General features: G+C 49.9%; 9 protein-coding genes across 9 annotated transcripts; 5 read left to right on the top strand and 4 right to left on the bottom strand.

Moving 5' to 3' along the window:
- Positions 1 to 1,104: 1,104 nt before the first annotated feature.
- HO173_006698 (uncharacterized protein) lies at positions 1,105 to 4,280 on the bottom strand (the record flags this gene model as incomplete). The annotated part of the gene is made up of 2 exons (XM_037308606.1): positions 1,105 to 2,684; positions 2,738 to 4,280. 2 exons carry the CDS (start codon positions 4,278 to 4,280, stop codon positions 1,105 to 1,107), a joined length of 3,123 nt encoding a protein of 1,040 aa, XP_037164449.1.
- Positions 4,281 to 4,873: 593 nt separating this feature from the next.
- HO173_006697 (uncharacterized protein) lies at positions 4,874 to 5,978 on the bottom strand (the record flags this gene model as incomplete). Its single annotated transcript, XM_037308605.1, has 3 exons — positions 4,874 to 5,143; positions 5,198 to 5,790; positions 5,852 to 5,978. 3 exons carry the CDS (start codon positions 5,976 to 5,978, stop codon positions 4,874 to 4,876), a joined length of 990 nt encoding a protein of 329 aa, XP_037164448.1.
- Positions 5,979 to 6,381: 403 nt separating this feature from the next.
- On the bottom strand, positions 6,382 to 6,834 carry HO173_006696 (uncharacterized protein; the record flags this gene model as incomplete). Its single annotated transcript, XM_037308604.1, has 4 exons — positions 6,382 to 6,413; positions 6,463 to 6,546; positions 6,604 to 6,706; positions 6,754 to 6,834. 4 exons carry the CDS (start codon positions 6,832 to 6,834, stop codon positions 6,382 to 6,384), a joined length of 300 nt encoding a protein of 99 aa, XP_037164447.1.
- A 1,079-nt stretch (positions 6,835 to 7,913) lies between these two features.
- Positions 7,914 to 9,624, top strand: HO173_006695 (uncharacterized protein; the record flags this gene model as incomplete). Its single annotated transcript, XM_037308603.1, has 3 exons — positions 7,914 to 7,962; positions 8,024 to 8,186; positions 8,250 to 9,624. 3 exons carry the CDS (start codon positions 7,914 to 7,916, stop codon positions 9,622 to 9,624), a joined length of 1,587 nt encoding a protein of 528 aa, XP_037164446.1.
- A 227-nt stretch (positions 9,625 to 9,851) lies between these two features.
- Positions 9,852 to 10,202, top strand: HO173_006694 (uncharacterized protein; the record flags this gene model as incomplete). Its single annotated transcript, XM_037308602.1, has 1 exon — positions 9,852 to 10,202. The coding sequence occupies one exon, from the start codon at positions 9,852 to 9,854 to the stop codon at positions 10,200 to 10,202; it is 351 nt and encodes a 116-aa protein (XP_037164445.1).
- Positions 10,203 to 13,285: 3,083 nt separating this feature from the next.
- HO173_006693 (uncharacterized protein) lies at positions 13,286 to 16,534 on the top strand (the record flags this gene model as incomplete). The annotated part of the gene is made up of 2 exons (XM_037308601.1): positions 13,286 to 16,394; positions 16,446 to 16,534. 2 exons carry the CDS (start codon positions 13,286 to 13,288, stop codon positions 16,532 to 16,534), a joined length of 3,198 nt encoding a protein of 1,065 aa, XP_037164444.1.
- A 779-nt stretch (positions 16,535 to 17,313) lies between these two features.
- Positions 17,314 to 18,117, top strand: HO173_006692 (uncharacterized protein; the record flags this gene model as incomplete). The annotated part of the gene is made up of 4 exons (XM_037308600.1): positions 17,314 to 17,349; positions 17,425 to 17,502; positions 17,571 to 17,786; positions 17,848 to 18,117. The coding sequence occupies 4 exons, from the start codon at positions 17,314 to 17,316 to the stop codon at positions 18,115 to 18,117; spliced, it is 600 nt and encodes a 199-aa protein (XP_037164443.1).
- Positions 18,118 to 18,498: 381 nt separating this feature from the next.
- HO173_006691 (uncharacterized protein) lies at positions 18,499 to 19,965 on the bottom strand (the record flags this gene model as incomplete). The annotated part of the gene is made up of 3 exons (XM_037308599.1): positions 18,499 to 19,548; positions 19,611 to 19,751; positions 19,816 to 19,965. 3 exons carry the CDS (start codon positions 19,963 to 19,965, stop codon positions 18,499 to 18,501), a joined length of 1,341 nt encoding a protein of 446 aa, XP_037164442.1.
- A 278-nt stretch (positions 19,966 to 20,243) lies between these two features.
- HO173_006690 (uncharacterized protein) lies at positions 20,244 to 20,787 on the top strand (the record flags this gene model as incomplete). Its single annotated transcript, XM_037308598.1, has 3 exons — positions 20,244 to 20,298; positions 20,383 to 20,574; positions 20,684 to 20,787. The coding sequence occupies 3 exons, from the start codon at positions 20,244 to 20,246 to the stop codon at positions 20,785 to 20,787; spliced, it is 351 nt and encodes a 116-aa protein (XP_037164441.1).
- Between the last annotated feature and the right edge of the window lie 3,673 nt (positions 20,788 to 24,460).

The following is a 24,460-nucleotide window of genomic DNA, read 5'->3' as shown; positions in this document are numbered from 1 at the left end:
AGCCCTTGCAGGCTCAAAGAGAACTCGGGTTATCATACGATGCGGTGAAGGATGCGGTGAAGCGCTATGCCAACTCGAGTTTTCTACCCTCGTGGCTGTTGAACCCAGTACCGAGAATGCTAGGGAAGATAATAGGTTTGAGGACGCTAAGGGTGACGCTAGTCGTTGTGTTGATGTATTGTGTTGGGATGGGATTGAGGATGCTTGACAGATCTGCGCTACCGGCTAATCGACAAGTACAAGTTGTGAGCGCTCATTTATCAGTGTCTGTATGCTAGCCACCTTTCTCGTCTTCAAAGAAGGGTACCTCCCTCTCACTTTGACGGACGAAGCCCCGCTTAGCATATAAATAGTAAGAGTTCAGGCCTTGAAGGGAGGACTGCAGAAAATAAGGGTCGACAAGGTGTTCAGCTCTTGCGAAGCTGACCACGATAGAGAAAGATTGGTCAACCTGAAGCGTACATTATAACACCCCCACGCTCGATCGTGACAATGGCCTTGCCTACGATTGATCAGGCCAGCTGCACAAATTGAACAACATTTGGATTCCCCCTATCATCGAAAAGCTCTCCTAGCCCCACACTTACCCCAAATCAAGAGAGCCCCATGGTTTTGTGGGAGACGCAGTAAGAGATCTGTCACGGCCATTACGTCCACAGAACCGTCCTACATGGCTGGTATCAAGTAAGCATCACACGCAGAATAGTGCCCTTCGGTCAAACAGAAGAGACTGCTGTTGAGGGGAAATGTCTGACATTTCTAAAAGGCAGACAACTTTACCATGTCTGTCGTTATTTGATAAAAATTTCTAGGCATGACCGTCACGAAATGTCATGTTGTGAAATCGATTCTGGCGCACAACTTGGGCCCGAGCCCGACAATATGCAGAGATTTAGCCGTCTACTATTTGGCTCTCATAGCTGTGACTGCAACAGCGGCTGCACTAAATGAGGATTTTGTCGTCTCAGTATCCATCCAAAATACACCATCTATTCCAAATATCTATACATTATCCAAGGACTACCATCATCTCCTTTTTCCCATTCCAGTATTTTCATCCCTAATCAGATCGCTTTTCCAAACCTCTGTGTCCAAAACAATCGCTCACTCCCTCAACATCTTCCTCACATCAACACCCCTCCTCTTATCCAATCCACCTACCGGCAGCGTCTGGTTCTGACTCCCAATGATCGCCCACTCGGCCACAGTCGCACCTGTTGCGTTAGTGGCATTGTTCGCTTGGCTGCCCTGAATCATCAGTGTCGCGTAGCTCCCACTATATACCGCCGGACTCAGCGTCACGTTCGTCGTATTGCTCAAGTATGGCGTGATGAGATTGATCTGCGTCGCATTGTATGGCATGCTGACTGGGACGCTAGATTGACTCGTCGCAGTCACGGCTGAGGCATCCACAGTGGAGTCGTTGTGGAAGACTACTGAGAAATTTGTGGGAGGATTCTGGGCCCAATCGAAGAAGAAACCGGTCACCGGTTGGAAGGCTTGGGTAGCTAGACTGACAGTGATCGATTGGCTAGTATTAGAAAGGTTAGGTTGCCATTTTGTGGAGGCAGCGCCATCGACTGCTGAGATGGGAAATTGGCCGGGCTGGTAGTCGTCCGGAGATGTGACGGGAAGACATTGAGCGATGTTTCCGGCAACGGCTGTGATGTTGGCAATGTTCCTGTTCTGGAGGGTGATGGTGCCGTTGGGTAGGAGTTGGTAGGTGGTTGAGTTGCTATTGCCAATTTGCACAGGTATTGAAGTATTGGCAAACGTCTGGTTCGCGGTCATGAAGGGCTCGCTCAGCCGGGTTACTGTCGTGTGTGTCTGGTTCGCGACGGCAGATATAGGCCAACCTTGCCAGTAGAATGTCCGATACTTGAGATTTGGAATCTGAGGCGGTAGCGATGGGTCGACGTGGAGAGTGAAGTCTGGAGTGAGACGCAGGCCTAGGTAGCCAAAGACAGTGACTTGATTCGCGCCTCCATGTCCGGTCAGGAATGGATAGGCTGGATGGGTGCCGCCATTCAAGGTGTAGTCATCAATGAGCTGTTCGGAGAGTTGGAACCAAGGAGCTCGAGCATACGGCTGCTCAGAGTACTGCTGATATGTGTACGAGGAACATCCTGCCTGATCGACCGCACTAGCGACGATGCTGAAGATTGCATATGTCATGCCCGGTCCATCCAAGGACTGCTTGCCGGCGTAGAACTCAAGGTCGTTCAAAGAGTCTTGCGCAGTATAATTGTTCTGGTAGTTTAGAGGAAATGTGTCCAAAACCACATCTGCCTGCTTGACCGCAATACTTCCATTCATCCCTGTATACTCGTCGATGATGCCCGCTCCGGAGTCTCGTGAGATGAAGATGTTTGCTGCAATGTCCTCGAACGTTGCATTGGCGCTCATCCCAAACATCTGGCGGAACATATTTGCATTGGTCAGTGTGTCCGCGATCAAAGGCATGGTGAAGCCTCCATTGTCGACACCGTTTGCGTACTCATCGGGGTCGGTCATGTTCGTCAGAACATAAGACGAGCCGTTTTTGGTGACGACTTCGGAGTAGAAGGTGGCTATTGAGTTATAGATAGGAAACAGCGAAGAGTTGAAGAATTCGCTGTCGCCCGAAGCGACCCAGTAATTGGCGAACTCCTGGGCAATGTCACCGTTGATGTGGTACTCGTAGTCTATGATCTGATCAGCGCCCATCATGCCTTGAAAGTCTTGGAGAAGTCACTACCATAGCAAGGCCCAGTCCCTGTACAATTCCCATACCGTCCACTTGTCCAAGAGAAGACTGCAGCATCACTTGAAAAGCTTGTGGTATTCTTTGATGACTGATACGCTGTCTGTGCATTGGCCATTGCCTGCCCGTATCTCTCAACACGATAATTAGCAATCTGCTTGACTGCTTGAGGATGCGAAACCGCGAGACCCGGCTGCATCCAGATTTCAGCATCCCAGAAGACGACGCCTGCATATGAATCCGAAGTCAAGCCTCCAACGCTGATACTCCAAGTGTCAATTGGCGCGTTACTAGCATTTGACAGGGCATTTGCGCTTATTGTGTTTTGTAACAGATAGTAATTGTTGAGCACAGCAGTGATAGCGGACTCAATGATATATGTATCGTTTGGCAGGGTACCGTTCTCAGGGAAAGCGTAGTTGTCGACAGAGTCTGATGTGAGCACAATAGCCCATTCTCCCATATGAATGGCTAAAGACTTGTTGAAACCTGTCTCCATAGCTTGCATGCAGGCACCTTGAGCGGTCCTCTGGGGGTCCAGAAACCCATCTGAGGTCGCTCCACCAACATACTTCGTTACGGTCGTTGTTTGACCTGCTTTCAGAGCAGCATTTGCTGCCTGCGCGATGCTCGACTGGTTGACTCCTATGTAAAGCTTGTCGGTCACTATTGCTAGTGAAGCAGCGTCAACTTCAGCTGAGCCTTCCATAGTAGCGTATATATATGCGGTCACGTTGGGAACATTGTATGGTGTCACCGCAGAGTATATCTGCGTTCCCTCCATGCCACTGCTGGTGAAGTTTGTGCGAACGGCGCTTGTCCCGTCGAGAACATTGACGATGGAAACGTTTGTATCTGCTGAGGGCTGAATTTCCAGTTGCACAAATCCCTGGTTGACGTACAGCTTATGAGCGAACATGGTGTAGGTTATGTTAAATGACAAGCCGCTCGAGTTGGCGGGATTCCAGGTATACGACCATGTCGAAACACCTTCCTTCGCATTGAGTGTGGAGCTGAAGTTGGAGACGGTGCTGTTGTCCACAGTCGCATCGAGGTATACGCCCGCACCAAGATCCACAACTATACCACCCCAATGAGGCACTCCGCTGATGACGCTTTCTCCTCCATATTGATTGAGCCATTCGAAGTTGGTCCCATTCGTGGTAGGCTGCTCATCGAAAAAGCCGGCGATGGTAGCGAAAGTCTGTCTTTCGCTGAAGAGAGGCCATCCGTTGATGTTGTCCCCAGCTACTGGAAGGTCGATTTCGAAGAAGGGGCCGGCTGCTGCGACATTGATGCCCAAGTAGCCATTAGCAATGCTCATTCGCGACTGGTAATGGCCTTGGTCTAGATTAGTAGTGCGGACTTGCCATTCGGCGTTGTCCCAGGTCACGTTTGCGAAGCGCGTATTATATATGGAGCTCGTGATTGAGGTTATATTCGTTGATTGTCGTGCAGTGATGCTTGCCGCATCGCTGTCAAAACCAAAGAGAGAGAAAGCAAGCGCAGAAACGAAGTAAGAGCGCAGGCAGTGCATGATGTCGATTGGCGGTTTGAAAAGATTAGATGACTGTGAATAGTCACAGCGATTCAATGGCAAAGCACTTGAGAAAGATGCGCCGAGAGAGCATGTCTGTACATTGTGCGGAGTGCGAAATATTATATAAAGCAGACGTTGTACGGCCTGAGTCCAAGAAACGGTCGGCATGACGCCGGTCAAACGCGAGCTCTCGAGCTCTTTCAAGCTCAGACCTGCAGCTTGACATCGTCGTCGCCCTAAAAGGGCAGGTGAAAGGACTTAAATGCGGGAAAATTCCCCGCCATCTTGTGCGGGGAAAGCTCGAGGCTGAAAATTGTCTTGGAGCTAAGCTTGAAAAGGCCATTGTTAGCGAAACCAATAGCATTTGGCCTTGGCCTTGGCCTGGGGCGTTAGTTGATTGCTCTTAAGGCTTCCTGACGGAGAGGGGTTGGACCAACGTCTGAATCGCTCTTGGTTGCTACTGCACTGACCGCACAGGCAAAGGAAGCCGGCAGGTTGGGAGGTTGGGAGGCTGAAAGGCTGGGAGGGCATATCCGGTAGGCAGTCGTGCCTTTATCAAAAGTCTTCTTTTAGCGTTCCGCAGGCCTGAATTAGTCGTCTTCCTGGTCTCCGGCCTCATCCACGTCCTCATCCTCCTCCAGAGCCACAGGCGATGCCCTTCTGGCCACGACTCCGCTACCGCTCCTCCTCTTCGCAGGCTTGTGCTGCGTCGAAATAGCCGCTTTCTCACCAACGAAGTCATTACCCGTCCAGTCTGTTCGGCATAGAGGGCACTTCTTTGAGCTCTGAGTTCGAAAAAAGTTCTGTACACATATATCGTGCAAACGGCATGGGCAGCTTTTCTTAGGACATCGCTGACCCTTGATTGAAAGTCAATAGAAGAAACCACATGCGATTGGGGCTGTCCTGCTTACCGTCGTGATGATCTCCTTGCACGCGAAACACTGCTTGATCTTCTTCGACGCCCTTTCCTCTTCCCCCTCATCTTCATCAAGATCATTGTATGTCTCCCAAAGCCACCCTCTCAATTCCATCAATGCTCTCGGACTGAGACTGTAGAAGCCTTTGATACTCTTCTCGAGCCATCCCTCCTCAACCAAGGTCTTCATCATCTTCTCCGCCTGGCCCATCGTAAGGCTCTGTCCTGCACTTCCTTGGGTTGCAGATCCATTCTGCGTCTGTGGTCCATCTTCTGTGAGAGTTTTATGCAACTTGATCGCTTGCATGGATGTGATAGCCATGACTTCATGACGTGGCGTGTTGTACGTCTCGAACATTGCGTCGAGGACCCGTTTTAGGAAGCTGATTTCGTCGGGTGTATGTATGGTCGCTAGTTGAGTGATGGGATCACTGGTTGAATTTACGAGAGCGTAGATGCGAGATCGGGTGGTTTGGTGATAGGTGCTGCGGATCTCAAGGTCGAAGGGGGAGATGGCATTGTTGGCGGCGGAGATGTAGGAATTGAAGTCGGCTTGGGTGACATCTTCGGGGAAAGTCTCTCGTTTCTCTTTCAACAGTCAGTAAGGAGTTCGTTTCGGTTCTCGCCTTGGAGAGTCCTAAAGGCTCACCGTGGGCTGTGAAAATGGCCGCTAATAATGGTTTGGCTTCGTCAAAGGTAAGGGTCGAACGAGCTATGAAAGCTTGTAAGAAAGCACGATTGCTGTTGTTGTATTGACTATCCGCATTGTCTGCCATATTGAACCTGGCAAGGTCACTTCAACTTATGCTGGATGGAAAAGGCGAAATGCAGTACTTGAGTGACACAAATTGACGGGTAGACGCGTCGCGTGGGTAGCGTCAAATGCTTGGCGCTCCATAGTTCCACCCATGTCTGACTTCTTTTCTCCTGTTGTTCGCGATGCAATCATATAATCATTAATTACACAATGCGCAATTTTGTTTATTCAAGATGTTACCTGCTAAGCTACAATTTGCAGACTCGTTTCGAAAATATTATTATTTTGAGAACTACTGAATACAACAGGATTCAGATCATGACTCCTGATCTTCAAGCTCAAGAAACAACGCAACAGCCCATTCCTTTGCTTTGGCTTTGCCGCTGTCTGAGCCTCTAAACATACATGTCGAGGTCTGTATCTTACTCGGAATTGATCTCGACCTTCGTTTTGTCTAAGAAACCGTCAGCATACTCTCTTTCTCGAAGCCTCATTCTACCTACAAAAGGCAACGTGGTCCTTGATTGGAGCAGCTTTGTCGGTGATGGTCTCTGGATAGTACCAGGCGGCGTCTTTTGCTTCCTTTCCTATGGGTTCTCTGTGTCAGCTTTTGATCTCGCACTCGAATGGTTGTCTATGCATACCATCGACGGTGATGTTGTAATATGAAGCTATGCCTTTCCAAGGACACTTGGTAGTCAGCTTAGCCTTGCTGAGGACCGACTGGTCTACAGAGCTGGGTGGAAACTAATATCGTCAGCACTGAAGTCTACCAAGGAACGGTGTCATTTTACGTATATGTTCCCCTCGACATATTCCCAGTTATCGGTTTCCGCAATAACTTTGCCATTGAAGGTGGCGGTGGCGTGAGGCATTTCGAGTGTTTCTTGGTATCTTTGCCTTTGTGTTCTTGCTTTCGGTGTGATATTCCAACGTATCTGACAGGGTCGTCGGTGGGACACGTTAGGTCTTTATGTTATTGGTCCCCCTTGCTTCTTTGTTGCTGCTCCCTGCGTACGTCAAAGGTTGCCTAATCTTTAGAGATGCGGATTTGTCATATGACATGTGACGTCAGGTCAGACCTACTCGATCATTGGACAATTATATGTGGCCAAATAACCGCACTGCAAAGGGTTGGTAGCAAGGTAAAACGTGAGATTCGAGGGAAACGATAGAATTCCGAGGTGTTTAGGGCTGACAGCGTGTAGCACTAAATAGTGATATATTACTGAACTAAGAATAGATAACGCCGAGCCTCTACTTTAGAATATCTAGGTACTTTCCAACCTAGGTACGCCTGCCTCTAGTAGCTTTATGATAAGTGATCAAAATGGAGGGAGCCGGCGGCCAAATTGGGTTCCAGCTACAGTGACTGGGCACCGATTGCCATTCGTTCCTAATTCAATGGAAGTCCAGGGGTCTCAGATGGATATCCGATCATGGCCGGGCGGCCAGGTTCTTCTTTGATACTTACACGTGATCGGGAGCACTTCGTACTTTAGGTATGGATCAGGTATCCCCCCTCGCGGGTGAAAAAAAAGCCTGCACACCCTCAAAATCTACAAATCTAACACAATTTGCGAACGAAAGGTCCTATTAAGAAGATTTTACTCTGGAATATATAGATATTAGCACAAACAACAACTCTCATGGAAAGTATTAGCTTGTGAAGAGGGTATTAAAGGTATTATTTCAGTTAGTAAAGGTAGAAGGATTGCTTGACGTGTGCAGGCTTTTTTTTTACCCGCGAGCCCCCGCAAGTCATGTGCTTCTACCGCTGAACGGCTTTAACAGAAGCCTCCCTTTATCCCCGAAAGCGGGTGCGACGAACCACAGTGACGTCTCATGAGTATTTATCCAAAGCCTATTGTATCGCAGAAGTAAGGGCGCCTCTATTGGAAGTCCTATACATAGCTCTCGAACTTTTTCGAATTTTCATTCTCACTGGGCCGGCATGAATTCTGAAGAGTTCCGCAAAGCAGCGCACTCAGCAGTAGACGAGAGTAAGCTCCTGCTAACTTGCGACTTCCCAAGCACAAGTCCTATCAGCTCATCCCATCCCAGTCATTGACTACTTCGACACTGTTCAAGACCGCCGTGTTGTCTCCAACGTTGAACCAGGCTATCTACGCAAGTTGTTGCCCCCGGCTCCGCCAGTCGAAGGAGAAAAATGGGAGGACATACAGAAGGACATCGAAGCGAAGATCATGCCCGGTCTGACCCATTGGTACATTATGCTCTCTACCATAGGCCATCGAACACGCGAATGCTCAAGCTGAGCGTGACCAAGGCAATCCCCTAACTTCATGGCCTTCTACCCTGCAAACACAACCTATCCTTCGATGCTCGGCGAACTCTACTCTGCAGCATTCACGGCACCAGCTTTCAATTGGCTATGTTCACCTGCGGTCACCGAGCTTGAGACGATAGTCCTCGACTGGCTAGCGCACATACTGCACCTCCCAGACTGCTTCCTGAGCGAAGGAAAAGGTGGAGGGGTGATACAAGGAAGTGCAAGCGAAGCAATTGTCACGGTCATGGTTGCCGCGAGGGAAAGGTACCTGAATCAAGCTTGTGAAGGACTTGAGGGGAAAGAGAGAGAAGAGAAAATGAACTGTACTCGAGGACGCCTGATCGCTCTTGGTAGCGAGCAAAGCCATAGCAGCACAGCAAAAGCAGCCTTGATCGCTGGCGTCCGCTACAAGTCTATTCCAACGCGGATGGAAGACGGCCTTGCTTTGACGGGGGATGGTTTACGCATGGCGTTAGATGAGTACGCACGCGACGGTCTCGAGCCCTTTTACCTGACGACCACTCTTGGCACCACAGGAACCTGCGCCACGGATCAGTTCTATGAGATCGCGGAGACTCTGAGAAAAGCCCACGTGTCCACAAGGATCTGGGTCCACGTAGACGCGGTTTATGCCGGCGCGGCTCTCGTTCTTGACGAATACCAGCATATAGCGGACCAGTTTGCCGCCTTCGACAGCTTCAACATAAACATGCACAAATGGCTCCTCACGAATTTTGATGCCAGCTGCCTCTACGTCCGTACCCGCGCCGATCTGACATCTGCCCTTAGCATCACTCCCTCTTATCTCCGCAATCCTTTCTCAGACTCCGGCCTCGTGACCGACTATCGTGATTGGCAGATCCCACTGGGCCGTCGTTTCCGTGCATTGAAGATCTGGTTTGTTCTCCGTTCATATGGAGTTAATGGGCTCAAGGCGCACATTCGGAAGCATATCGTCATGGGCGAGAAATTTGCCGCGTGGGTTAGAGAAAGGGATGATCTGTGGGAAATTGTGACGCCACCGGCTTTTGCGCTCACCGTGATTACAATTGCTCTGCCAGCTCGGTCAAAGGGCACACTGCCCGATGGCATGACAGAGCCGAGGGTGACGGATGGCGTGGCAACTTCCAACACTCTCCCTTCCACAAGTGAAGAAAATCGAGATCGCACGAATGCGTTGACGAAGAAGATCTATGAAAGCATCAACGCCGCCGGCGAGATATTCTTGACCAGTAGTGTTGTTAAGGGCATTTACTCCATCAGGATTGTGAGTGCGAACGAGAAGGCTGACGAGGCGCATCTGAGACGCGCATTTGAGATCCTTGTAGACACTGCTGAGATGGTCATATCAGAGAGCAAAGCCGAGATATAGAGGGGTACTCTGCGGTATAAAGTTTAGATCCCGACTGGTGCGAGAAGTACAGGAGTAAAAGAAAGAATACTCATAAGTCCCGAAGTCTTGCTCAATAGCCTATGTTTCCATGAATTGTGACTCATAAATTTTTAAGCTACGCTCCGTCGGATGGCCCATGAGGCTGGAAAGTCCTTACGCATCGGCGCTGATCTCTAGGCATTCCCAACCATTCGCCAGCAGAAGCCATGTCCAGCTCGATTGACATCTACACGGTGCAATTCAGACACGGAGAACCGTTCACAGGGAACCTCCGCGCTTTCGAAAATCTGGAGACCTTGAAGCTTGAGACAGCGATGACATTCGAAGAGGTCGACGGCGCCGACGACAGTACCCCTGATGAAGATGTTGGGTACTCACAGGTTGGAGTCCCGAGAAAAAACTCACGGGGAGCGGGTCGGCGGACGTGTCGCTTTGGTGGAACCCGAGCATCTCGCTGGTGTTCTGCCAGCTCCTGCGAAGACATTGAGGCTTGTAGGAGGCTTGTCGGATGGAGAAGCTGCTGCGGTGCTGAGAGGTTTGATGGGATGGAAGGATGAGCATTTTCGAAGATTCATGGGATATTCTTCGGGGGTGTTGATTCTTGTTCGACAAGACAATCATGAGGTATAGGCTAACACGTAGCGATAAGTTTCTAAAATAGCTAGGGTGGACCGACAGATTTGTTGTGGCAAGTAGAGATCGTTATTCGAGATGGACAGCTGAGGTATCATGAGATCGTATAAGCGTCTTGCCACTGTCGAGACGATATCCTCTTCTGCCTCGGCTGCCGTTGAGGTGCCACGTGTGGCATGAATCTCCGATAGAGTTGTTCCTCACGACGAGAAATTGGAGATGAATACCACTAATACCACACATGTCAGCCAGAAGACGACGGTATACATAATCGGCCGAGTGAACGCATAACGAGGTAAGCATACCAATCTGCCCAGGTGGCAGTTCGCGAGATGTCACAAAAATCTAGAAACCTTGGCAACACGTTAGGCACAGTACCAGGGTTGGATTGCTCTGCGTAGTAAACAAGATATTACTTCACATCATGGGAGTGTTGGCATTCAAGATTATCGAGGAATGCAAGAGTAGGGAACATGGTTTCACTTAGGCAGCGGTAGCAGCGTTTTTGCTTTCGTCTCTTTCTAGAATACCATGAGTCCTCTCCTCTTCCACACTGATTGACCACAGAATGGACTGCAGGTAAACCGAGGCGCGGAACGTACGCTTTAGTAACCACAGTCCATGCCGAGCTGAAAACAAAAAAAGAGCAATATTAAGACGATCTTCAAAGCGCGGTGCTCAGGCAAGACATATAGCACAGCGGAAGCTGACATGAGCAAGCTCACAGTAGTGATTGTGACAATGAGCCGTACTATGATATCGATGTGGTGTTTCGTTAGCAGCCGAATGTACCTTTCATAGCTTCTCATGCGTCGTTCCGGGGAAATTGATAATGCCTTAGACTGGGTAAGCATTGGTCAATCATGACATGAACACAAAAGGGATAGTCAACGTGCAATACGTTCATCGATGTGCACCAAGCTAGTAGTTTCTTAGCGACACCGTCGAGCCACCCACGTTCCTGACCTTCAACAGGTGTGATGAGGTCGGAACTTTGTTCTAAGAAACTCATCTCCTTATTGTATAGAGGCTTCTGATCTAGCATCCAAGTTGCAAAGACTTTGGATGTGAGTGGACGTCGTGCAGGCAAAGATACAAACGACCGCATTCTGACAATAAGATCATCTAGGAAGCAGCGTTAGAGCCTTTATGAGGTTCACAGATACACAAATCGTACGTTATTCTCTGCTTTTCACCTCTATTATTTCCGTCGATGACTTCCGGGAATACGGCAGGGTACGACATCCGTCTGTTCCTCTCGACTTCAAAGCGAGTGGGCAGCTCTTCCCATCCTTGCGGTCCATATCCAGAAATTTGCGTTCCAATTCGGCGATTTCATCTTGACGGTACAGAAGTAGTCTAGCATGTATGTTGCCAAATTTTCGATTGATGAGATTATCTCCGTCGCTGTTTAGGAACACCGCTACTTGAGGGAAGCCTTCTTCATGGTGTTCAACTAGAAGATGTTAGCCAATCCAATACACATCGGATGGAAAGGTCGCACTTCGCTGGAGTAGCTTGCCTCTCATTCGGGTTTCTGGTTGCGTGTAGATACAAAATTCCGCAGGAAATCGATAAAGCTTCGGGGAACTGCTTCATAAGCAGGGTCTGCGCCCAGTAAAATTAAGAACACAGAGATATCGAACAAGAGATGGGTATTTACTGACAGGCTTCAGTGACGGTCATGCCGGCACCTGTCATATCCCTGCTCGCTACAGGGCCAATGGGAATCACGCTGTCACCTCTTCTGGGCTCATCTGTTGAAAGTAAAAAAGAGCGATTTGGCGGTATCCAAGTTGGTTCATGAGGCAACTCTATGAAAAGCTTGTTTGATAGCGAAGAATAAACCCATCAAAAGGCAGATGTCAGTCAAAGGAGCTGGAGTTCCGGCTGCCTGAAAATTGCCGATGGAAGACTCGACAAAGCAATACGGAGGGAGTATTGTACTTGCCAGACGCCCGATCCACCTGGTCGAAATGTATTGGCGCCACAACGGATACCTACAGGAAGGCAACCGATTACACGAACCTTGCAACACCTCCAGAGCAGGTTTTTGAGCTGCACAGCCCATACTTCTCCCAATGTCAATTACGAAATGGGACCGCCTGACGACCGTCTTTTTTCTTCTTCAGCTTTCTACTCTCTGCAAATGCCTCGCCGTGTAAATGACAATGACAAGGTGGAGAACAACCCTGAAGATTGTAATCAGATTCTATTAGCGTCCAGAAAATATTTCAGATTGCACGTGGATATCGAGCCTCGCGTTGCGTTTGCAAGCGTTGTAGTTGACGGGACGTAGCTACATTAACTCGGTCTCACGAAGCATAGATTGTGGTCAGATGCTCGAGGTATGAGGCGAATCACGCGTTTCTGAACTACTCAGACCAGCATCACCAAATTTTAGCAAATGGGACCGGTTGAAAATGAACCGGCGAAATTAGTATAGCTACTTATTGTTTCTGCCTCAGACTTGACTCATTGGCAGAGGCTGCTCTTATGTAGGGCAAGGGCCTTCTAACTATGGTGGCACAAGGATAAGAAAAGCTTTGGGAAAAGTGAATGTAGAGATCTGCAGCATCACTACAACGAACTGAATAAGTCGATTTTCAGTCACGATGTATCTTTACTGATCTTGATTTACTAGACTTCAAACCTACAGTACCTTAGCCCTCATTGCTGTCCAATGTCCAGCCTATTTTTCGGATGGCTCGGCAAGTCCCAACGAATTGAGATACCAAGATACCTCAATACCAAGTCTTGGCATGAAACTAGCTGTATTTAACTGATAAGCTTATCCCGCTCCGCGATATCGGCAAATCAATTGCTCATTAATCGAGAATTATGTTCTGCGGATATATGTATTCCAAATTGCGTAGAGTACCAAGTAAATTTCAACTCAACCGCCCACCAAGCGAAATATTGAATCTACCAATCGTTCGCCTTGATCGTCATGGTGTAACAACACGTCTAGAAACAGCGAGCTGGAGGCGCTGTCATCATCCTCAAAATGCGCCTCGTAGTTGGGAAGACGCTTCTGCACCATAGAATACTTACCACTACCTCCACCCTCTCATCCCGGACTGCTTGCTCAGGATGTCTGAAAGCTGCAATACGTGCCGGTCGGGCATCAACAAGACCTTTCTACACAAGCTCCGCCGCAGACAAAAGCAATGGCGTCCAGCGTCAATCCATACTTGATCCACTCGACTCGTTTGCACGGAGGCACATTGGACCTTCGTCAAGCGATGCTCAACGTATGCTTGGAGCCCTGGATCCGCCGGTTCAGAATCTAGACGCATTTGTCAAAGAGGTCCTTCCGGTGAACATACGGAGCACCAAAGATATCGACATCAATGGCCCAGCTTTTGATTCAAGGCCCGAGGGCTATTCGGAGACAGAGCTGATTGCACGATTGCGGAAGATTGCAAAAGAGAATAAGGTTATGAGGAGTTACATTGGGTGCGGTTTTGCTGGGACAAAAGTGCCAGAGGTCATCAAGAGAAATGTGCTGGAAGGTCCAGGATGGTATACAAGCTATACACCCTATCAGCCCGAGATCAGTCAAGGACGGTTGGAGTCGCTGCTGAACTTCCAGACAGTAGTGACCGATCTAACAGCTCTTTCAATTTCCAACGCCTCGGTACTCGACGAGCCTACCGCTGCAGCAGAAGCTATGACCCTTTCGATGAACGCCTTGCCAGTCACCCGGCAGAAGCGGCCGGACAAGACTTTCCTGGTTTCCCACCTCTGCCATCCCCAAACAATCGCAGTATTAGAGTCCCGTGCGGACGGCTTCGGTATTAAGATTGTTGTTGCAGATATCTTAGAGAAAAATTGTGCGAATGTTAAAGAGACAGGAGAGGACTTGATCGGAGTGCTGGTACAGTATCCAGACACGGAGGGTGGCGTTGAGGACTTCCAAGGCCTTGCAGATGTTGTACATGGACAAGGAGCTACGTTAAGCGTGGCCACTGATTTACTGGCCCTTACCCTTTTGAAACCTCCAGGAGAGTTCGGCGCTGACATTGCATTTGGGAATGCACAGCGTCTTGGCGTTCCTTTTGGATACGGAGGTCCTCATGCTGCGTTCTTTGCATGCGGAGACAAATATAAGAGGAAAATTCCTGGCCGATTGATTGGTGTGTCGCAAGACAGGTTGGGAAACAAGGCCATGAGATTAGCCCTGCAGACTCGGGAGCAGCACATAAGGCGTGAGAAAGCAACGAGTAACATATGCACTGCTCAAGCTCTCCTTGCGAATATGAGCGCTTTCTATGCCGTCTATCATGGCCCAAGTGGTCTCCGAGAAATCGCCCAAAAAGCCGTCAATGGTGCTCGCATTCTCGAGGAGGGTGTCCGAAGGCTTGGATTCAGCACTGGCGCTCAAGGAAAGGGTGAAGACAGTCGAGCATTGTTCGACACCATAGCCATAGAGGTAGGATCTGGACGTGCTCCGGAAATCGCCGCCAATGCAGCAGAGACAAGCGGCATCAATCTTAGAATTCTGGACAACGCCAGGCTTGGGGTCACGATAGACGAGACGGTCGAGCATCAAGACTTGGAAGATATCCTGGCAATCTTTGCGAAAGCGGCGTCGACATCTGAAAGCGACATTGCGTCAGTGGACGAGATCGCCTCAGATCTGTCGCTTTCGGCATCGGAGCTTGCAGGAGTTCCTTCCACTCTCAAACGAACGTCTACTTATCTTACACATCCTGTTTTCAACACTCATCACTCGGAGACTGAGCTCCTGCGCTACATCCACCATTTACAGTCGAAAGATTTGTCTTTGACTCACTCTATGATACCACTCGGCTCCTGTACGATGAAGCTCAACGCTACCACCGAGATGATACCGGTTTCGTGGCCCGAATTTTCTTCAATCCATCCATTCGTGCCAGTAGATCAGACCAAAGGATATACAATTTTGATAAACGAACTCGAACGAGACCTTGCTGAAATCACTGGCTTCGATGCGGTCTCACTGCAGCCTAATTCAGGCGCTCAAGGCGAGTTCGCAGGTCTTCGAGTGATCCGGAAATACCAGGAAACGCAGCCAGGCAAGAAGCGTGATATCTGTCTTATACCTGTGTCTGCCCATGGTACAAATCCTGCAAGTGCTGCTATGTGTGGGATGCGTGTAGTGACTATCAAATGCGAGACTGGCACTGGGAATTTAGACATAGCGGACCTCAAGGCCAAGTGCGAGAAATACAGCGAAGAGCTTGGTGCAATTATGGTCACATACCCTAGCACATTCGGAGTCTTCGAGCCGGAGGTAAAGCAGGTCTGCGAGATAGTCCACGCTCACGGTGGGCAGGTCTACATGGACGGAGCGAATATGAATGCGCAGATCGGTCTCTGCTCGCCTGGAGAGATTGGCGCCGACGTTTGCCATTTGAACCTCCATAAGACGTTCTGCATTCCGCATGGTGGTGGTGGACCTGGCGTCGGCCCTATTGGTGTCAAATCTCATCTAGCGCCTTTCCTACCAGGCCACCCTTTGATCAAGACTGGGGGAGAGAAGAGTATTGCGCCAGTCAGTGGAGCACCATGGGGCAGCGCGGGCATTTTGCCAATCAGCTGGGCATACATCAAGATGATGGGCGGTCGTGGCCTTACACATGCAACCAAAATCACCCTCCTCAGTGCTAATTACATCCTCTCCCGCCTCAAGCCCCACTACCCGATCCTTTATACCAACGCTGCCGGTCGCTGTGCCCACGAGTTCATCCTCGACGTGCGTCCTTTCAAGGAATCTGCTGGTATCGAAGCCATCGACGTGGCCAAACGATTGCAAGATTACGGCTTCCATGCACCCACCATGTCATGGCCTGTGGCTAACACCCTTATGATCGAGCCTACTGAAAGCGAAAATTTAGCTGAGCTCGACCGGTTCTGTGATGCATTGATTGAAATTCGCAAAGAGATCAAAGCTGTAGAGCAGGGTGAGCAGCCGAGACAAGGCAATGTTTTGAAGATGGCGCCTCATCCTTTGCAAGACCTGCTAGTGGGAGAGAAGTGGGAGAGAAGCTACGGAAGGGAGAAGGCGGCTTATCCATTGCCATGGTTGAAAGAGAAAAAGTTTTGGCCCAGTGTTACGAGGGTCGATGATGGTGAGTGAGGTATTGTGAATGGTTGAATGTAGTAGACTAACAGGACTCCAGCTTACGGTGACATGAATTTGTTCTGTTCTTGTGGGCCTGTCGAGTCTATTGATGGAATGACTGGGGCCGCGGCGCCATCGCCGACATAAATTCCTTCGAGGGTCGCCAGAGCACCTCTCATTCACGAGGTCACAATCCCTACGATGGCAGGGTTTTGGGTTGGACATCGCCTGTCAACGCACCATTTCTTTGAAGGTATGAACCGGTTTCTAATCAATGGCGCTAGCGACTACAACTACGACTATCTCTGGAAGCATACCTGGATGACACGACTTGATCACGAGTATTTGATTTGAATAGGTGTTTTGAGAAGGGTTGATACCATTGGGATCTGCTTATGACCATCTTCAACAAGTGGTCTGCATGGATGTTGTCTGCAATCTAGCGATGCATCGCATTCAACAGGTGCATAGGAATGGGGCTCGGGACCACGGATTTGGAGTCTTTCTTGGGTAAATCATACATAGAATGTGCCTCTTCCTGACCTGGGAGAATGAGGTTTGAGGTGTTTCGTTAAAGACATAGACTCATAAAGGTACATTTCTAGGGTAACACAGGCATTTCCATCCCAGACTGCTGCAGAATGCTACCAAAAGAGATATCGGCCGTGGGTCGTGGGGTCGACTGGATTAGGGCAAGACCCGGGCGAATAAAACGCTAGTTCAGAACAGTATCTCAGCCTTACAGTGTCACAAGTGACGAGCAGGCAGTCTACCAAGCTCAGCACAACAAGCGATTCTTTACCAAACTGTACAAAAGATCTTCAACACATCTTACCTAAAAATTTCGTCCAATCTGTCTACCTCGATTTACCGCCACTACCTCACAGAACCGACCCTGTATTACCACCTCAGATCCAACCCACATCATGAGCAGCCTCGAGAAGAGCTTGTTCAATTTGAAGGTGTGGGGAGCCCATGCGCACGTTCTCTTGCGGAACAGTCAAGAAACTGCTAATCTCAACCTTAACTAAACCTAGTTCACAGCAAAACAACTGAACCGGCAAGCCGCCAAAGCGGGCAAAGACGAGACAGCAGAGAAGAACAAGCTCAAAAAGGTCCCAATCCTTCCCTCTCCTCCTCCTCCTCCAAACCGTTGCCGGCTAACCGCCGCTTCTACCCGCAGGCGATACAACAAAACCACCCCGACATCGCCAAGATCTACGCCCAGAACGCGATCCGGAAGCAGAACGAGAAGCTCAACCTCCTCCGGTTGGGCTCGCGGATAGACGCCGTCGCCAGCAGGGTCCAGACGGCGGTGACGATGCGGCAAGTCACCGGCAGCATGGCGGGCGTGGTCCGAGGGATGGAGGGCGCCATGAAAGCCATGGATTTGGAAAAGGTGAGGCTGGAACGCTCAGATCGGCCCATCTCTCGAGTCGCGCGATCTCACAATCTCCCAGATCTCCGCCGTGATGGACAAGTTCGAGACCCAATTCGAAGACCTGGACGTCGCGACCGGCTACTACGAGAACGCGACGTCGTCCGCCACCGCCGTCGGAACGCCGCAGGACGACGTCGATAAGCTGATGCATATGGTCGCGGATGAGGCGGGGGTGGAGTTGGGGGCGGAGATGAAGGCGCCGGAGACGGGGGTGCCGGCCGCGAAGGTTGGGGCGGAGGATGAGAGGGAAGAGGGGTTGGGGGAGAGGTTGAGGGCGTTGAGGAATTAGGGCGGTTGGGGAATCGGATTGGATTGGGGGAGGGATGGTGTTGGGCGTTTCAGGGGCTGGAAAATGAAGGCATAACGAGGCGGGGTCTTCACGGAGAACATTTACAGCTGGAGAAGTCTATGCTTCTATGATGCAAATGGTAGGCCCACAAGGGTTGGCGATGACGGACATTCACCGGGAAATGGAAGCGGGGCCGACTTGGGTCGATGTTTTCCATGCGTGGCCCATCCAAGTCTATCTGGAGCTCATGGAACGTGACAGCAATCTGCCAACTTGATATTAGCCCGCCTCTTCGCCCAGATTGTATTCATGCCGCAGCTTCATGGGCCCAAGGCGGTAATGTCACTTTCAGAAATTCTCTGTCCTAAACGCAGTTGAGAATCAGGTCCCCATAACCTTCAACTCTCCGTCGTTGACCTTCCCAGCCTCAACAAGCCTCTTCACCTCCTCGCTCCAGACCTTCCCTACCTCCTCCGCAAGTTTCGTTCCGCCAAGCTTGCCCGCCAAGCTAGCCATCTCCTCAGCATCAATCTTAGCCATGACAGCTTCGACATCGTTCAGTACTTGATCGACCCTCCTTGCGCCAGCTTCTTGTCCAGCAGGAAGCAGGTAGTTGGCGTCTTTCACACTTGACTTCAGCACTCGCTTGTTCTTCTTCATAGCATTCTTGGCAGCTTCCTTGGCCTTCTTGCCCTCGGCTTTCTCGGCCTTTGAGGCCTCCTCTGTTTCTTTTCGTAGCCGTTCTTTCTCTTCGGCCGCTTTCTGCGCATCTTCCTTTTCTTTCTTTTCCGCCGCTTCCCTTTCCAGTCTCTTTTTGTCTTTACCGGCTCGCTCTTCCTTCTTGAACCGCTTGATCCGTTCGTCGCCGGCTAAACAGTCGTCCACCAGTTGCCTTAGCCTCGTCGTATCCTCAGTCTTCTTCTTCTTTCTTGCATTGTTGTTCTTTCGCTCAACGTGCCGCTTCTGGTCTCGGTTCTCATTGTCATCGGGTACATCCTCATCCTGATATTCGAAAGACCGCCAGCTGTCAAAGTTGTACCAAAAATTATAGAATTCCTCCACTTCCTCTTTCTTGCTCTTATCGTCTCCCAGTCTTGGAACGGGCTGTGTCTTGCTGAAGCGCCCCTCGGCTACAAAGACAGGGTTCCATAGCTTGAAAAAGTTACCTTTCTGGGCTTGCTTCTTAGACGGAGGTTCGACGTCGGCAGCCTCGTCTACCGAATCAAATTGACGGCGTTTGACAGGGTCGAGGAGGATTTCAGTGGCTTTTTGTATGCATTTAAAGAAGGAGTCATCCTCGGAGGAGCCAGCGGCTGCTTTCTTATCGGGGTGATGGCGAAGAACCTTCTTGCGGTGGGCGCGTTTGATCTGGGTTTCTGTAGCCTTGTAGCGATGCTTGGAAAGGCCGAGTACGGCGTAGTGGTCTTGTCCCTGCGGTGGTAGAAGTGAGTGGTGGAACACTCGTGAGACACATGAATGAATGGAGGGAATACCTTCCAGTCTTTCGCGTCACGCTGTAACATCAGCGGGTCTTCGGGCTCGCTAATCTCTCCAACATCATCGTCCTCGACCTTCTTAACGCTCTCTTGAGCTTGAATTCGATCGTCTTCAGAAAAGGTACGTTGGTGACGCTTCTGCTACAAGGTCAGAATTCGGAGTAGCTATCATTTTTCAAGCGATCAATGGGAGCTGACTGACTCTTCGTGCGTGGGCGAGAAAATGAGGTCCCACAGGCTCAATGTTGCGCTGTGTAGCAGATGAAAGCTGGCCAATCGATTTGAAATCTTTCTCACCTGCCCAACCCTGGGGCAGCACAGGTAGAGGTAGCGAAAAATGAACAGCAGCCATGCTTGATAGTATTGTTATTATTGTTGACGAACCTCAGCTTTTTTTGAATACCAGTTTCCGCCGCTAAGCAACTTCTTGGCAACGGGAGTTAATCCTTGCAAGGCGTCCCCTCGCTCCCGGTCCAGAGTCGCTCATAAAAATCATCGACTTACAGCATCTCCTCATTCACTCAACCTAGGCCGCACACTGCCTCCATTGGCTATATCAACCATTTGGTCACAAGATTTGTATTGCGTCAAACATAAAGCTCTTCATCTGCAAGCTCTTCTTCATTGCCAATGGCCCTGGCAGCATATCGTCACGTCCTTCGATCCACCCAGGTTGCATTTCAGGGTACTTGCTTCAAACCCTACAATCCATGACTTTCGGGACTCCAATTACATTGTTAGACGTCTAACACGTGCAATATCTTTGCAGGCGATCTCCGGACACTCTCGGCCGCCCGTGTCGAAGCGCGCTCGAAGTTCGATCAGAATCGCTTCCTCTCCCCTTCCAGCACCGAGGCTGAGCAAAAGGTGCTCGAAGCGAAGGAGGTAGCGCGTATATTGAGGCAGAATGTTGTGCAGGGAGAACAGGTCACGGGGTCTAAACTTCAGGAGCAAAGATACCGTGCGTAAATCCTATGTGCCAGGCTTGAGCGCCTTTCTGTGGAGCCAGGGCATTCCTGGTTCGACTGCTGAGGGTTCATCGTAGATGCTAATATAACGGGGCTGTGCAGAGCTACGAATTCATGAGGAGATTGAGCGGGGCAACAACGACTCGATCAAAAAGGGGTCAAGTCTAGCAGCGGCTGCAACAGGATTTTGTGGTGGAGCAAGATGACCCTGGGATTGGCGTTAGGCATCTAAGCGTACTCATCTTTCAGAGATATCTGAGACATCAAGATCTGCTTTGTGCCCAATCGGATGCTGGACCCACCCACCAAAGAGACGCGTGCGGTACGTTTCAGACCCTTCGTCTAAAGATTCGGTGAGGAAGCTCTGCTCGGCTGGAAAGAAATGCCTGAGCTCGACGTGCGCTTGACGTGACTCCTCCTGGACGCTTTCACCATCGGTAGCAGAACCAAAATTCAAGACTGCTCGGCCCCTGATGTGCGAAGTTTATACATCGCGAACCAATCAGTCTCTCAAGATCTAAGACTCCGCTGCGAATATTTGCATATGTCTTCAGGGTCTGAAAGCGCAAGACAAGCTTATCAGATTGGGAACGTTGCGCATCTCGAATGGCGCCCTGTTTGCCTTCGACCTGGTCTCGCAACCGAGTGCCGAAGACAACAGGCAACAACGGAAGACAAGCTTGCTCGCGCTGATGGATTACCAAAGTCTCTGCAATGCAGCGATCGACTGAACCACATGGTCAATGCGTTCAGAAATCAATTTGTCGTTACATATGCGCATATATCGTTGTTATCTGAGACTGTCAAACACCTACCCCAGATTTTTTATTCCTGAGGATTTACGTCCAGGATTAAGGCAGCCGTCGGCAGCTAAACCTTCAATGCAGTATCGTCAGAATTCTGCAGGCTCTGCACTGCAGCGGTGCAGAGCGTGCAGAACATATCTATGGTTCCTCCCCGCCCGAAATTTTTAGCTTGCGGTACCACTTTGGCGCATTCTGCGGCCTCATAAGCGTACGCGACAGAACTTCTCAACTTGCAGGATGCCCCATTGTTGAAACGTTTATTGGTTGATCTTACTGGAACGCACAACGCAAAAGACGCCAGGAGTGTTTGGGATCAATTCATGACCGGGTTTGCAATACTAGATCACATGGCGATTACTGCACTCCATGGCAACCCTCTCATCTCCCAGTCCAACTTTCAGCCTCGTGCAGGTCACGATGGACGAACGTATTTGGGAGATCCTCTCTGCCAATGATAGAGGTGTCTCATCAGTTGTCTCCCTCGTGAAGAAATCTACCTTGGTTTTGAATTCCTCTTAAAAATGTCATCCTCTGCAGCGTCGAACCAATCTCAGATCATCATCAACATCGCTTTTGGTATTGCAGCCACAGTTATAAGCATCATCACCGTGTGGCAGGGTCATCGGGCTTGGCGGCTGTGGCACGAACATTGCTGCCGTCAGCAGACTACCTTTTCAGGTCCCCACCCGCGAGTTTCCATTGTGATAGACGATACTCATACGGCATTTAGACATCGAGCTTGGCTCAAGACCATCTGTTCCGGCGATCACGAGTCTTGAAGGGCCTGGACATGGATGTTCCCAAAGCCATCTGACTGGCGGAATATCAACACCGACAACGTCGAACCCTGGAAGCGCCATTTCAGACTTCTCCAAAGACGCTGAGTCTGTTGAAGCTACCTCACCTCTGGATCTTCTTACCACTGTATCTTGGGAAGAGGTTACCACGTTTTCCGGAGCCTTCCCATCTCCATTCACACGGTCCTTGGCTAGCTCGCATTCAGAAATCGAGCTCAATATGCCCCCGAAGCCTACCCTGCTACGAAACTCAAAAAGCCTCGAGGCCGTTCCGCATCTCAGTCTCTACTGATACGGCCATAGATTGTTTCGCTTGGACGGCTCTCATGATTTCGATGTGGATAAATGGTGGTTTGGGATGTGCTGGGAGCATCTTACGAGCCTACTGGTCATGATGGGTTGTGGAGTACGCAACGGAGTTTTGGTTCATAAGACCTTACGACAGGCTCGGGTTCATTTTCGTCTTCCTTCGCCTGATCATGCACGAGCTCCTCGGTTACGGCCGCTTACTCTTTGATGGTAGCCAATTCATGTCATTCGGGGCGCAGCATTCCTTTCTTTCTCTGCGCGAAGCACTCTCAAAGTCAAAATGAGTATGCAGAATTGATCGTCAAACATTGCTTGTAATTTAGACCCAACTAATGATGAGTCAAGACTGCAATACCAAATTTCGATTGCTTGTCAGACCTCCGTCAATCTTCCTGTCCTCTTTGCTTTGTACTTGAATTAATCAGACTCAAAAGTGTCTCTCTTCCCCTCCCGTCACTCCTCTAGCTACTCTGACACTCAAACCTACAAGTTAGCCGCAAGCAAGCTGTCAGCAGAGCTGGCAGTCTGAGGCGCTGAACCCTATTGTCCTCACGTCAGTTTGGGCATACACTCTGAAAATTTCCGTTAAAGATTAATAAGGGGGAACGCTCAAGATGATAACCTTCTTCTGATACTGCCCTTGTCGATACTCACAGTCCACACCCGTCGATGCCACGCTCCCGGGCTTCATGTCTGGCGGTCAATGCCGGGTAGCATTATTTGGCTACAGCCTCCAAGGTGGCAGCGTGGTGAACTCAGGGATGAGTCTGAGCCACCCAAAAAAGTCTTTTTCCGGTTCACCACAACTCAACAGCGATTGAGATTACGACAAAGCTTTCGAGCCCCAGTCATCATAAATGTAAAGTCTTAATATTCTGTTCCTGATTCTTTTATTTATACTCTGAATCCTATTGATCAAAGGTTTCACTTGCAAAATCCTCGTCCTGAACCAGCTTGCCAATCCCTGCGATCGCGCTTCACAACCACCAACCTACCATCCTAATCATAAGCAGCGGTATTGCATTGGCCAATGGATGCGATTTCTTTTAGCTGCGATGTGGTGGCATAACAAGCGCGACGGGAGCATTTTTAAGGTCGTTTTAGGAAGTCCCATCAGTGACTTGCATCATCGTGGCGCAGCTGAACCACTCAACTTTGGATCGACCTTTTTCTCCCTTTCCATTGCACGCGCTCTCTCTACTATGCAGCTTACAACGTGTTCGAGATTTGCGGCAGATCTGCTGTTGCCAGCCTTATTGTGCGTGTGCTAGACATTCTATCGATGGAGAAGACAATTTAATCATCACGTTGGATGCAATTCAGGATGAGCAGGCCAAGCAAGCGATGACTTGCACGAGCATCGGTGCCTGGGCTGGGAGCAATCAAATCCCATTCACCCCATTCTGCTTTCACGTACCGACGTCACTTATTCTTCGCTGTAATGTCAACAAGCTGTCACACGTGCCGCGCCAAAACTTGGGACTCCAGGTGTTTCGGGCCCATCGATGCTCCTGTGGTTGGTGCGTCTTCCGAGTTCGTTCAATGGCCTCCTTGAGGAATTGCGTCCCACCTATGGACACGCAATTTGCTCGCACTGGTGGGAGACGCGAGATGTCTACTACAGGGCTGACTGTTTATGATGCTGCTGAGGGGTCTTTTCAAATAGAAGAACAGGGTCAAAAGGCTTCGTCAACAGCCTGATTCTTCGGCTTGAAGTCGTCCGATGTGGGTCGTGACTTTGACTGTACTCGTAAGAGTTAAATTGGCGTGCGGATAACAGTGGGAAGGAGCCGCAGACAATGTACTTGTACACTACATAAGCGAAAGTTAGCGACTTGCTCATCTATTTAGCCAGGTCGACGGCGGCCTATCGGAGATGAGCTATAATGTTTTTCTCGTACGGGGTCATCGAGAATTGCCAGAACTGCGCAACCGTGATTAGGATTACTCGACTTGGTGCAGATCAT

Source organism: Letharia columbiana, assembly GCF_014066305.1.
Source record: "Letharia columbiana isolate WasteWater2 chromosome Unknown Sc0000020_s0, whole genome shotgun sequence".
Classification (NCBI taxonomy): domain Eukaryota; kingdom Fungi; phylum Ascomycota; class Lecanoromycetes; order Lecanorales; family Parmeliaceae; genus Letharia; species Letharia columbiana.
This window is presented reverse-complemented; position numbering and strand designations above follow the sequence as displayed.